The sequence below is a fragment of the Marmota marmota genome, unplaced genomic scaffold (genome assembly GCF_001458135.2).
Source record: "Marmota marmota marmota unplaced genomic scaffold, marMar, whole genome shotgun sequence".
Lineage (NCBI taxonomy): Eukaryota > Metazoa > Chordata > Mammalia > Rodentia > Sciuridae > Marmota > Marmota marmota.
The window spans coordinates 64,374,400-64,388,754 of record NW_025999842.1 but is presented as its reverse complement, the minus strand read 5'-3'; the positions used below and the strand labels follow the sequence as shown (position 1 = coordinate 64,388,754).

At 39.6% G+C, this 14,355-nt stretch overlaps 3 protein-coding genes across 3 annotated transcripts in view; all 3 read left to right on the top strand.

Annotated features, from left to right (window-relative positions):
* LOC107152440 (retinoic acid early transcript 1E-like) overlaps positions 1–14,299 on the top strand; it is a 228,261-nt gene extending 213,962 nt beyond the window's left edge. The window contains exon 6 of the mRNA XM_048800558.1: positions 12,434–14,299. Within this exon, the coding sequence (XP_048656515.1) occupies positions 12,434–12,521 (88 nt within the window). The 3' untranslated portion in view covers positions 12,522–14,299. The remainder of the gene's footprint in view (positions 1–12,433) is intronic.
* Positions 8,086–12,181, top strand: LOC125615572 (retinoic acid early transcript 1E-like). The gene is made up of 3 exons (XM_048799784.1): positions 8,086–10,639; positions 10,900–11,166; positions 11,852–12,181. The coding sequence occupies exons 1-3, from the start codon at positions 10,597–10,599 to the stop codon at positions 12,043–12,045; spliced, it is 504 nt and encodes a 167-aa protein (XP_048655741.1). The 5' UTR covers positions 8,086–10,596; the 3' UTR covers positions 12,046–12,181.
* Positions 13,307–14,355, top strand: part of Lrp11 (LDL receptor related protein 11) — a 53,071-nt gene continuing 52,022 nt past the window's right edge. The window contains exon 1 of the mRNA XM_048800551.1: positions 13,307–13,376. Within this exon, the coding sequence (XP_048656508.1) occupies positions 13,307–13,376 (70 nt within the window). The remainder of the gene's footprint in view (positions 13,377–14,355) is intronic.

Here is a 14,355-nt window from a genome sequence, read left to right as displayed (position 1 = left end):
AACTAGAACTTAGGACCCATCAGTCAACCTTTCCCCAACCCTCCTTTTTCAGTTACTGTATACAGCCTCTGGTAACCACTATTCAATTCTCAACTTTTGGGATCAACTTTTTTGGATTCTATCTGCAAGTGAGATCATATGGTATTGGTATTTCTGTGTTTGACTTACTTCCTTTAACATGATGATCTCCATGTCCATTATTTTGTTGCAAATGAGAGGATTTTGTCCATTTTATGGATGAATAGTATTCCAGTGTGTGTTATGTATCACATGGTCATTATCTGTTCATCAGTTGATGGACACCTAGATTGTTTCTGTTTCTTGGCCTTTGTGAATAGTGCTACAGTAAACATGGAAGTGCAAGTGTCTTTGATAGACTATATTTATTTCCTTTGGCTAATACCCAGTAGAGGAATTCCTGGATTGTATCCTGGTGTTATTTTTTAATTTTTTGAGGACACTCCATACTGTTTTTCCTAGTGGCTCTATGAATTGACATTCCCACCAACAGTATATAAGGGTTCCAAAGCCAACACTTACTATCTTTTGTGTATTTGATAATAACCATTCTTAGTGGAGTGAGATGATATCTCATTTTGGTTATGATCTGCATTTCAAAGACAATTAGTGGTACTGAGTACTTTTGCATATGCCTGTTGGCTATTTGTAGGTTTCTTCTGAGAAAAGTCTGTTCAGTTTCTCTCCAGTTTTTAATCAGGTTGTGGGTTGTTATTATTTTTTTTTTTTAGATCCTTATGTAGTCTGGATATTAACCTCTCATCAGATGTGCCATTTACACACATCTTCTTCCATTCAGTATAGTGTCTCTTCACACTGAAAATTGTTTCCTTTGCTGTGCATAAGCTTTTTATCCTGGTCTAAGTCCAGGCCTTCTGGAATGGTATAGAGAGGATGCCTAAAAATCTGTTCCTCATAAAACCATTGAGGACAGGTACAAATGTTTTCAACAATCAGCTCTGTCAGGCCTCTGAAAATTTACCCAAACTTACACCAACGTGAGGAGCATTTCTTCAAGAAAAATGGCCAAATTTCAGCAAGAAAAGTGAGATTTCATGGCATGTTAACATGTCCCATTCCCATCCCCCACACACACCTTGGAAGTGGCCTGGAAAAGGAGCAAGTGCACAATCTTCTAGGAAAACTAGCATCCCAGCCCAGAAGGTGCACTCTGGCCTTGGTGCACTCTGGAATTGCCCCATTCATAGGTCTCATCATTATTTGACTACACAGAACTCATTATTGGAAGAAGGGGGCAAGGGGAATCTCTACACCTACCTTGTCTTTTAAAAGGACACTAATCTTATTCTTAACCTAATGCTGGGACCCACTTGGCAATTAAGTCAGGAAACCTGATGATGGGAAATGGGGAATTAGAAAAGACAAACGGACACACAAGGAGAGAAAAAGCTGGGACCTGGTAGATATAACACTCTGGTGGAGTGCAGTGACCATGAGTCAGCTCAGCAAATTTATTATATGTTTTATCATTAAAAGGGTTTTGTGAGAAAGTTTCTTTAAAGCAAGCAGAATCAAGATCATAGCTATGAGCAGCCCAATTATGATAATTAGCTTGCACCCATAACTTTCTACCCCTGAGCAGCTGGCACCTGAACCTCAAGGTCAAGAACTGGATAACTCTGTGGCTAACAACCTCCTATTGAACAGGGTGTCACCACAGCAACTGGGCTATCTCAATAGCACCTTCTCCCTGAGAGTTCCCAAGAGGCATCACCTCTGTCACAGGACAGTTCAAGACCCATACTTCAGTCACCACTCCCAACAACCTAACCACCAACCAATGACTTTGTCACAGGAGAAGAAGTTTCTGGAGAAGGGGTCTGAGGATTCCCAGAAGTAGGCTGACTCGGCTCAGGACTAGCTGGGTCCTTGGCATATGCATCAGAGAAGAATTTCAGCATGAGCCAGGCAAAGACATAGACTGGGCTTTATTTAGGAAGGTAGATACACATCCAAGGGAGAACGCAGCTGACTTGAGTGAGGAGCAGCCCTGACTTGGGCTGGGGGCCCAATATTTAGAGAAGAGCTGTACTAGAGGCTGGAGTGGAGGTGGATCCGGGGTGGGGCTGCAAAATTTCTCCCCAGTTTTCCTGCACTTGTGTATTTCCCTCATTTTACAAGGGCATGGGCCAAGGTTTGCAACTGTGTCTTCTGCATCTCGGTGGCATGATTCTGCACTTCAGTGGCTTGAGGGTGTTTCCCTTAAGATTCCATATTTCTCTCTCTTTATCCTAAATCCCTAATACACATTGTTGATTAGGTTTCAACATATAAATTTGAGGGCAACTCAAATATTCAGGCTATAATAATCCTTCTGCTGAATCGTCTCTCCAAAGAGATGAGGAAACTTGAATAAGGCACACAGTCCTTGTAATTGTCACTTGAATATGATCAGAGTAAAAACCAAAGCCTCCACAAAGGCCTAGGTAACCCTGTAGTCTAGCCAGCCATTCTCTACTCTGTCCTCTGCTCACGCAGTCCCTACCCCAGTGTTTACTCGCTGGTCTTCACCATATTGCAGAATTCTCCAGCCTCAGGGCCTTTGAACTGCCATCACTTCAGACTGTACTGTTCTTCCCTGAGGAATCTACCTGTGTCATTTTCACATGTAGTTCTCAGTGGCACACTCTTCCATGCCTGTACTCCCTTCCCCTTTTGAATCCTTTATTCATTTTTTTCTTTCTTTAATTTAAAAATTGTCATGTAACAGATATACATTTTTTTCCTTTCCAGCCATTTTTGAGTGTAGAGGTACCTGTTTATTTATTTTTTTTAAGAGAGAGAGAATTTTTGATATTTATTTTTTAGTTTTTGGCAGACACAACATCTTTGTTTGTATGTGGTGTTGAGGATCAAACCCGGGCCGCACACATGCCAGGCGAGTGTGCTACCTCTTGAGCCACATCCCCAGCCCGAGGTACCTGTTTAAAACTGTAATACCTCGACCTGCTGGAACAGTCCTGAACCTTCTCAACCTGAATTTTTTCCCCTAATGTAGTAATCTATTTAAACACACTGTGCCAGCTTTTGATTGCTACTATAATAAATTACAACATATGTATTCTTTCCTAGTTCTGGAAATGAAAACACCAAGAGCTAAAATCAATAAGCATTTCTTTGTAAGGCCGTATTCCTTCAGGAAACTCCAGGGAGAATAGTATTTCCTGGCCTTTTCCTGAGTCTAGAGGAATGTATTTCTTCCTGCCCACATTCATTGGTTCAAGATGTTACTTCTCCATTCTCAAAGGTAGCAATGTCAAGGTGACTCCTTAGGGTGCTTTCTAGTTCTTCCTCTTCTGCTGGCTTCTTCATTTATAAAACTCCTGTGATGGCTTTGGACTCACCTGGATAATCCAGAAAATCACTCCATGTCCAGGTCCACTGATGAGTGACCTTAACTTATCTGCAACCTTAACTCCCCTCCCATGTAACACAGAGGTTCCAGGGTAGGACCCAACTTGTAGCAGGACTAACCCTGGATGACAAGGGTTGCCCACCCTATCTGCCATTGTGTGGCACTTCCTGCCCAAGGCTTCCAGTGAGGCCAGGAGTCCTGGGGACTGGTGACTGGGTGGACTTGCAGGGACACTACTTTGTAATTTTGCTTATTTCTTATCTGATTTAAAAGACAACTACATTAGTAATCAGTATAAAACTATGTTGATGCATTTATTATATATAAAGATATACTTTGTATGACAACTGTATCATTAAAAAAGGGGAAGGGAACAGAACTATATTGGAGCAAAGATTTTAAATACTATTAAATTTAAATTGGTTGAATCCAATCTGTGTGTTATAAGTTACGAATTATAACCCCTAGGGAACCCACTAAGAAAATAACTCTTTTAAAAGTAAGAGAAAGGGAACTAAAATGATGCAGTAGAAAATACCTATTTAACACAAAATGAGGCAAAAATGATGGGGAAAAGAACAAAAAATATATAAACTCTATGGAAAATTGAGAACAAAGTGGTAGATATAAGAGCTATCTTATCAGTAATTTCATTACATATTAAAATAGTAAATACTCCAAAGAAAATTATAAAAATTTAATCACCCTAAACCTATTGGAACTAAAAAGTGAGTTCAGCAATGATATAGGATAAGATGTAAACAAATAAAATTCAACTCTCTTTTTATATGGTTGTAATAAATATTCCATAAGTGAAATCAAGAAAACAGCTCCCTATATAATAGCACCAAAAAAGATATAACATGTGAATAAATTTAACAAAAGAGGTAGAAGACTTTTACATTGAATACCACAGAATAAGATCTATATAAAAGTATAGACAATTCCATGTTCATAGATAGGAAATGTAATATTGTTACAATGACAATATTCCTTAAGTTTATTGAATCATAAGGCTCAGTGCAATCCATAGGAAAGTGTCAGCTGTCGTTTTTGTGCAGAAAAATGACAAGCTGATCCCAGGATTCCTGTGAGAATGCAAAAGAAACAGAAAAGTAAAATTTATCATAAAAAGAACAAAGTTGGAGGATTCACACTTATCAATTTAAAAACTTGCTACAATTCTACAGTGATCAAGACAGTGCTGTATTGCATAAATAGGACTGGAAGCCCAGAAATAAATGCTTCACATTTATGATCAGTTGATTTTCAACATAGGAGCCAGGATAATTCAATGAGGAAAAAATAATCTTTTCAACAATTTTGGAACAACTGGATATTTATGTGGAAAAGAACAAAGTTAAACCCTTTCATTGTACCATACACAAAAAGTAACACAAAATGAGTCATCAACCTAAATAAGGAGATAAAACTATGAACACTTAAAAGAAACCATAGGAGTATCTCTGACATTTAATTTAGATAAAGTATTCTTACAGATCACACCAAAAGAACAAACAGCAAAAGAAAGAAATAAACTGGATTTCATCAAAATTAAGTTTTTGTGCTCTGCATACACTACCATCCAGAAAGCAAATAAACTGGGTGTAGTGGTGCACGCCTGTAATCCCGGTGGCTTTGAAGGCTGAGGCAAGAGGATCACGAGTTAAAAGCCAGACTCAGCAACTTAGCAAGGCCCTAAGCAACTTAGCAAGACTATGTCTATAAAAAGGAAGAGAGGTACTACCTGTTACAGAAATTGAGACAAATTTTTTTATTCATTCTTTTCAAATATACATGACAGTAGACTGTATTTTGACATATTGTACATACGTGGAGTATGACTTATTCTATTAGGATCACATTCTTGTGGTTGCACATGATTTGGAGTTTCACTGGTTCTGTATGCATATATGAGTATAGTAAAGTTATGTCCAATACATTCTGCTGTCTTTCCTATTCCTATCCCCCATACCTTCCTTTCATTCCCCTAGGTGTAATCCAATAACTTCTATTCTTCCACTGCCCTGTACCCCTGTACTACACCTTGTTATGTATTAGCATCAGCATATCAGAGAACATTCATCCTTTGGTTTTTGGGGACTGGATTATTTCACTTAACCTGATATTCTCCAGCAAATGCCATAATTTCATTCTTCTTTATGGATAAGTAATATTCCTTTGTGTATATATGCCACATTTTCCTTATCCATCCATCCGTTGAAGGGCTCCTAGGTTGGTTCCATAGTTTAGCTACTGTGAGTTGAGCTGCTGTAAGCATTGATGTGGCTGCATCACTGTAGTATGCTAATTTTAAGTCCTTTGAATATAAACTGAGGAGTGGGATAACTAAATCAAATGGAATGGGTCCATTCCAGTTTTCTGAGGAATCTCCATACTGCTTTCTAGAGTGGTTGCACCAATTTGCACATCCACCAGCAACGTATGAGTGAAACTTTTTTCCCACATCCTTGCCAACATTTATTGTTACTTATATTCTCTATAATTGCCATTATGACTAGAGTGAGATGGAATCTCACTGTAGTTTTAATTTATACTTCTCTAATTGCTAGAGATATTGAACATTTTTATATAGTTTTTGATCATTAGTATTTCTTCTTCTGTGAAGTGCCTGTTCATTTCCTTTGCCCATTTATTGATTTTGTTAGTTAGTTTTTTAAGTGTTAAGTTTTTTGAGTTCTTTGAATATCCTGGAGATTAATGCTCTATCAGAGGTGCAAGTGGCATTGATTTTCTGCCATTCTATAAGTTCTCTCTTCATGTTCTTAATTGTTTCCTTTGCTGAGAAGAAGCTTTTTTAAAAAAATATTTTTAAAAATATATTTTTAAATATTGTTGATAGGCCTTTATTTTATTTATTAATTTATATGTGGTGCTAAGAATCAAACCCAGTGCCTCATACATACTAGGCAAGCACTCTACCACTGAGTCACAAGCTCAGCCCAACAAGAAGCTTTTTAGTTTGAACCATCCCATTTATTGATTCTTGATTTTACTTCTTGTGCTTTAGGAGTCTTCTTGAGGAATTTGGTTCCTAAGCTGACCTGATGGAGAGCCGGACCTACATTTTTTGCTAGCTGGCACAGGATCTCTGGTCTACTGCCTAGGCACTTGATCTACTTTGAGTTGAATTTTGTGCACGGTGAGAGATAAGGGCTTGATTTCATTCTGCTTTGTATGAATTTCCAATTTTCCCAGCACTATTTGTTGAAAAAAGCTATCCTTTCTCTAATGTACATTTATAGCACCTTTGTCCAGTTTACCTGTATTTCTGTGGGTTTTTCTCTGTGTCTTATAATCTATTCCATTGATCTTCATGCCTCTATTGTGTCAATACTATGCTGTTTTTTTACTATAGCTCTGTATTATAATTTATATTAAATTATATAATTATATAATTTAATGTGTAGTATTGGGATGCCTCTGCTTCACTTTTCTCACTAAGGATTGTTTTGGCTATTCTGGGCTTCTTATTTTTCCAAATAAAATTCATGACCGCTTCTTCTATTTCTATGAAGAATGTCATTGAAATTTTAATAGGAATAGCATTAAATCTGAATAGCACTTTTGGTAGCATGGCCATTTTGACAATGTTAATTATATATTGATCAAGTGGGGTTCATCCCAGGGATGCAAGGTTGGTTTAACATATGGAATAGGTATACTGGATATACCTATCCAAGAGCATGGGAGATCTTTCTATCTTCTAAGGTCTTCTTCAGTTTCTTGCTTTGGTATTCTATAGTTTTCATTGTACAGGATTTCCATCTCTTTGGTTAGATTGACTCCCAAGTATTTTTTTTAGGCTATTGTGAATGGGATAGTTTTCCTAATTTCTCTTTCAGCTGATTCATCATTGGTGTGTAGGAACACAATTGATTTATGGGTGTTAATGTTAAATCCTTCTACTTTCATTTATGAATTATAGATGCTTTTTGGTGGAGTTTTTTGGGTCTTCTAAATATAGAATCATGTCTTTGGCAAATAGGAATAGTTTGAGCTCTTTTTTTCCTTTTCATATTCTTTAAATTTCTTTATTCTGTCTGATTGCGCTAGCTAGGATTTTAAGAGCTGTGTTGAATAGGAGTAGAAAAAGAGGGCATCCCTGTCTTATTTCAGTTTTTAGAGCGAACGCTTTCATTTTTTCTCCAATTAGAATGATGTTGGCTTTGGGTTTAGCATAGATAGCTTTTACAATGTTAAGGTATGTTTCTAATATTCCTATTTTTCAACTGTTTTGAGCAAGAATGGATGCTGATTTTTCTCAAATGCTTTTTCTGCATGTATTGAGATAATCATGTGATTCTTGTCTTTAAGTCTATTGATGTGATGAATTCCACTTATTGATTTCCATATGTTAAACCAACCTTGCATCCCTGGGATGAATCCCACTTGATCAGAGTGCACTATCTTTTTAACATGTTTTGGAATGTTACTTGACATTATTTTATTAAGAATTTTTGCATCTATGTTCATCAAGTATATTGATCTGAAGTTATCTTTCCTGGATGTATCTTTGTCTGGCTTTGATATCAAGGTGATACCAGCTTCATAGAATGAGTTTGAAAGGATTCCCTTCTTTTCTATTCATGAAATAATTTGAGGAGTATTGCTGTAAGTTCTTCTTTGAAGTTCTGGTAGATCGAGAAGCCATCTGGTCCTGGGCTTTTCTTTGTTGGTAGGAGTTTGACAGTGTCTTCAATTTCATTGCATGAAATTCATCTGTTCAAATTTTCTGTGCCCTCTTGATTCAATTTTAATAGGTCATAGGTCTCTAGAAACTTAAGGCAGAAACTTTTGACAAACTGGTAAACGGTTTTCTTTTTTTAAAAAAATATTTTTATTTTTCAGTTTTCGGTGGACACAACATCTTTGTTTGTATGTGGTGCTGTGAATCGAACCCGGGCCGCACGCATGCCAGGCGAGCGCACTACCGCTTGAGCCACATCCCCAGCCCTGGTAAACTGTTTTCTTAAAGAAACTTCCTCCAATACCAGAGATCTTGAATAGCCTCCAGGTCAATCATCCAGAAATATCTCTCCACATAATTGAAGAACTTGGCTTTCCCTTTGGGAAAAGAAGCACCTATTTGGTACTTTCTTTCATTTTTGCTTTTATTCTTCATCAAAATTGGGTCTTTGGTTTTTCAGGAGTTTTCCCCATGTTTAAGAGGATTTGTGACCTCTTGATCTTGGTGTCAGTGGTTTTTTTATATTCCCTGTTCTTGTATCACTCTTGTGCATTTTTAGCTGCTGGGTCTCCAAGAGGTTTCTTCACTAGAGCTTTTTTTAGTTTCCTTATCAACAAAATCATCATCTTCAGCAGCAACAAGTTTTACTGCTTTCTGTTGAACCCTCTACTGCTTCCAGGGTCCAACTGCTTTCCAGATTCACTGAAGAGTTGGACATACTCCTCCGCAGTCACTTGGAACCTTCCTCCACAGCCACTAACAGCCATCCTCAGTGTGCACAGGCCAGGAACCACACTTGATCATATCAAGACCATAGGTGATGTCATTTTCAAATCCCCCCCCAAAATTACTTACTGAACAGAATTTTTCAAAACTGCCACTCTTGCCTTAGAGTGAACTGCCTTCAAAATTCATTGCTTCTGCTTCAGCAAGATGCAGTTCATTATTTGCACCAGCACCTGAAATGACCATTCTTAAAAATTACTATGCTTGTTTTCATCATTATCCACCTGAAAGTAATCATCTTTGTCAGCCTCTATTTCTCAACCAAAAAAAATAATTCTGTAGCTTTGGGCTTGTGTCTGTACTAACTGAATCTTTCATTGTGAGGTATTTAATGAAAATTGATCTCAGTCATTAAGAGGAAAGAGTTTTAAAAGGATAGAGGCAATGGGATAGAAGAGAGTGAGGTTGGGAGAAAACAAGAAATAGGAAGAAAGGGGATGTCAAAAGAGTCAGGGAAAAGGGGAGAAAAGTGGGTAGAAGGAAGGGAAGAAGGAAGGAGCTCATGTAACCTCCAGCAAGCTATGCTTCCCCTACAGAGACTGGGTATTCACAGTGAATTTTGTTTTTTAACATCTCCATTTCTAATTTTTAGCATTCTATTAATAAGTAATTCTGTTTTGCATTACCTGGTAAACATGCTTTTGACCACATTGTTCACTGAATTTCAACAGATGGTCCTCAGTCCTCCAATGGTAGGTTTGGGGCATGCCCACACCACAGGGGAAGAGGAATATCTGCACATGCCTGGCTACATCTTGCCTGTTATTCTGTGATTTATTCTCAACAGAATGTCTCCAGTATACTTCACTACGTATATATTTTGCTAATGCTGCTGCTAGTAAAAGCCTGGAAGACTCTGGGCCATGGGTGGGAACAGGGAGAAGAGATTGGGGCTCCATGCTGGTCACAGATAAGTGGAGATCTCTTCTGAAGAATGGGGAAAAGGTGTGGTTTGGCTGGAGAGGTTCCCTGGAATCTGATAATCAGCTCATAGGGCCCCAGCCTAGGACATCAGACTAGGTTCTGTGCTCCTGTGTGGCAGCTCCCCTCTGCTGCCATGTTCCTGCATCTACTCCATGATGACCTCCCTGAACACCAAGACCATGATGAATTGACCTGTGATCCCTGATGCCTCCTTTTCTACTCTATTGGAAATACTGACTGTTCAGCTAGGTTTTAATTTTCAGGAGGACAGATACCATCTTGTATTTTTTGTGTCCAGAACTTGCAGAGGTCACTGAAAGTGCTTTCAGATTAATCCTCCTAGTAACACTGTGCTTGTGAGGGGTCCCTGATAGCATGAGACCATCCTACAACCTCAGTTAAAGGTGACACCAAAATAAGGATCTAGAAGGTTGACTAGGATGAAGACTCCTCCCTCTGCCAACTTGGCCCTTCAGAGGGAGTCTGAGAGTCACAGAAGGATGGGAACTAATGGTCCTCTTCTCCCTGTCCTGAACCTCACTTCCATATTTCTCTCACAGGTACCCACTCTCTTTGCCTCGACTTCACAGTCAAATCTCAGTCCAGACCTGGAGAGTCTTGGTGTGAAGTGCAGGGCTCAGTGGATAAGACCGCTTTCCTTCAGTATGACAGTGAGAGCAATAAGATCAAACCTTTGGGTCACCTGGGAAGGGAGGTGAATGCCACCAAAACATGGACACAATTGACCGAAATGCTGAAATAACTGGGGCAAGATCTCAGGATGATCCTGCTTGACATGGACTTGGAAAAAAATAAGACCACGGGTAAGCATGGAATGGGGTGAAGAGATAGAGCAGGAGAGAGGAAGGGGTGGAGTGCACATATGGAGGAGGCTCTGGATGTATTTGTGTAAAAGAGATTAACATTGGCCCAGCCTTAGAGGGATGTGGGGCTTAATGGGCAAGAAAGGGCAAAACTGGGAGAAAAGAATACAGACCTCTAAATGTGCAGAGAAAAGCTCAACTTATTGGGAGGTGATGGATCTATCAAGAGTGGAAGATGATGGTTTTGTTGTGTATTGCAGGTCATGTCACCCTGCAGGCCAAGATGTCTTGTCAGCTTGAAGGAAAAAATGACCTTGGTTCATTCTGGAATTTCAGCATTGATGGACAGCCATCTCTCTACTTAAATGTGATGCACATGGAGTGGACAGTGATTAATCCTAAAGCCAGAGGGATCAAGGAGAAGTGGGGGAATGACAAAGAACTGACAGAACGTTTAAGGAAGGTCTCCATGGGAGATTGCAATCACTGGCTCACGGGATTCTTAAAGTACCAGAAGGAAATGCCAGGTAGGGAGCTGAGTTATCATGATATAACTCAGCAGGGTGGGAAAGATGTGGAAGTTCTTTTTAAAAGTCTGATGACTTTCCTGTGGGGTGTGAGCATGTACATGTAATGGGAAATTTGTTGGGCTGAATGAATGACTGATTTCTTGATGGGCTTCCTGTCTGGATGGTGATAGCCATATGGATTTATGATCAGCCTCTTTTCCCATCTCACTTACCAAGTTTTCTTCATTATGTACAAGCCCCCACTGTCCATTAAACATTTATACAGTCATTAATGGTCTGCTAACTAGTTCCCAGGTCTATATACATTTCTGTAAACTTCCAGGCCTTCTCTTCTTCCTGTGTTATAATTACCCTTCAACCAGCTCCAGTGTTAACTTCTTACGAAGCCTTCCCTACCTCCCCCAGACAAAATTAAGCATCACCAGTTGTTTCAACCTCCAAAATGTTATAAGTATGGTAAATATGCCAAATTGGATGGACATTTGCTGTCCCCTTCAGTAGTAATGTGAGCTCCATAAGGCCATGGCACAACGTCTGTAATCTCTGTATGCCCAGGACCTGGTAGAATAGTTGTCCCATAATGAGTCAATGAATATATAGTCCCATGGGCTGTATGGGATAACAGTGCCAAAGAATGGATATTTTTAAGTTTGACAAACATTTTTCTCTTGTTTTGTTTCAGCAACAACATCAACAGTCCCAGTTACCAGTGAGACTCCAAATAGCCCATCTACTTTAGTGACCAACGTAGTGGCCAGGATTGGCCTAATCTTCATTGTCATTGTTGTCGTCATCACTGCTGTTGCAGTTGTTGTGGTCTTCGCAGTCACCATCGTCGTCATCATCAGCAAGATCTTCACATTCTGTAGCAAATAACAGACACCATGAAAGGTGAGGAATAGGCTGTCCTCTGGCCTTTGGGTGGCGCTGTCTCAGTCTGGTAGGGCCTTGGGACAGGCGTTCCACCAGTTTCACCCAAGCCCCTGGCCACTGATCTCTCTCCACAGAAATGATGCCCTTCCTTAGCCTTGAGCACTTCCCACTCCACAGTAGTGCTGGAATGACTGCTGCTGAGTAGAGGAGGCCACTGTAGGTAGCACAGCAGTGCAGTGAGAGGAGGGACACACAGGAGTCTCCTCCTGAGTGGGGCAGTGCCTGAGATCTGGAGAATCTGGGTGGGTGTTGGCTCCAGATCTTTGGTTGAGGAGTTATTTGCTCTCTAGGATAATATAACATAGGTTAATAATTTTCCTTAATGTTGTAGAAGCTGTTCCATCATCTACTATGTCTTCTGTGGACCATGGGAAGGCAACATCATCAGACCAACCCTTGGTGGCAAGAAGTGTCCTTAGATGACATTCTCTACTCTGCCACTCTTTCCAACAAACTTTCCTCCATTTGAGTGAAACTGGAAAGGCTGTGGACATGTTCCTTATTTGTAGAGGAAGATGAATTAAAAGGATATTTATCTTGGTTTAATGAGGTTCATTTATGTATTCACACTTTTTTATATAATTAAGATACTGATGGACAGAAACCACAGGTAAACTGTGCTAACTCACTAGATATTATGACACAAACGATTAAGGCCACAGAGTGAAGTGACATATGAATATCTTAACATGTCCTATGAAACCTGGAACAATAGAAAGGATAAAGTGTGACATGTTTGTAGCTGTAACAGTTATCTTGTAAAAAACATGGATGATTCCCATAGATTGGATCTATGACTATCTTAGATCCAATTTTCATAGATAGGAGGAACACACCAGACACAAAAGAATCAATACTTTATGATTCAATTTATCTACATTTTTAAAACAGACAAAACTAATCCTTAGTAATAAAAGTCAAAATATTGGGATAGGTGGTGGTCAAGATAGCAGTTTAGAGGAAGGCTGCATTCCTAGTGTCTCCATGGCTTGGGATTCAAGCAGCAGGAATACTGCTTCTCTGAGTGGTGGGTAAAAGATGGATTTCACTAAAACTCAATATTGGACACTCACAGTGTCTTAGAGACTCAGAAGTTTGAGTATGTAAAACAAAGAAGAAAGACTACATTGGAGCCAAGCTGATGTGGCAGCAACAGTAGCGGTACCAGTTTAGGACAGAGGGAGTGATATCACAGAGAAACACAATGGACAGATATAGTACAGAAAAATCTGAGATCAGAAAACGACCTGATGCAGAGGCTGCACTGTGCAATGGTATTTGAAGTGTCCTCTTTCTCAGCTGGCCATGGAGAGCTGAGGTGGACCCATCTTGAAGCAGCCATGCTTCAGCCAGTTCTTTAGGAGCCACGAGATCTGATCAAGTACTGTCACACTGTCCCAGCAAGCACTTAACCCTACATTCTAGGATGTACATAGCAGAGCAGGGGTGAAATAGGCATAGAGAAGATTGTACCTAGGGGAATTCAAGTCAGAAAAGAGAAAAGAATTCTCCTTTGAGTCTGGTGGTTCACATGACCAGCTGAAGCAAGTCAGGAATTTGAACAGGCAGGTGTGAGTACACTCAGGGACCAAGGCCAGGAAGTCTGTATTCATGAGCAGCAGACTAGAGGACTGGCTCCCTTTTCCCACGAGTAGAATTCATGGGAGGCTCCTGAGATCCAGACTTCCAGCAGAGATGGACATCTTCCAGGCCCTAGGGGTATGTTGTTCTAAACCTTCCAGAGGAAATACCTAAGCTCCACCCACAAGATGTCCCCTCATAGAATTCTGTCTCAACTGCACCGTGGGGATGCATTGATCTGGTCTATGCAGACAAAATTCCAACTGACAGCAATTTCAATCCTATCCTACCTTATCTTGGGGAGAAGAGAGGCTGAGAATTATTTGACCCAGCTTCAGTTTTAGTTCACTCCAACTGGCAGCTTGGTGAGCCATACAACAAGAGGAATAGGTTAACAACCCCTACTTCTTGCTCTGGCACTCAAGAAGAAATGGAAAGAAGGACAGTAGGGCACAGACAGTGACTGTCCATTCTCGTCAACTGTTTTGACCACTTCAGTAGAAAAACTCCCTTCATTTTTCATTAAGAACCTTTTTTATATTTTTCTTTCTTTTTTTATGTGTGTGTGTGTGCATATTGCTGTGCTGACTGGTTCATGGACATATATGCATATATATTTGTTTCTTTTTTCCATTTTTAGTACTTTTTTAAATACTAGTAGTATTGAAAACT

Bases quoted from the DNA above. Each gene is read 5' to 3' on its own strand.
- LOC125615572 (XM_048799784.1), top strand. From the start codon at position 10,597: ATGATCCTGCTTGACATGGACTTGGAAAAAAATAAGACCACGG. The intron at 10,640-10,899 runs GTAAGCATGGAA...TGTGTATTGCAG, and splicing joins GGAAAAAAATAAGACCACGG to GTCATGTCACCCTGCAGGCC. The intron at 11,167-11,851 runs GTAGGGAGCTGA...GTTTTGTTTCAG, and splicing joins GTACCAGAAGGAAATGCCAG to CAACAACATCAACAGTCCCA.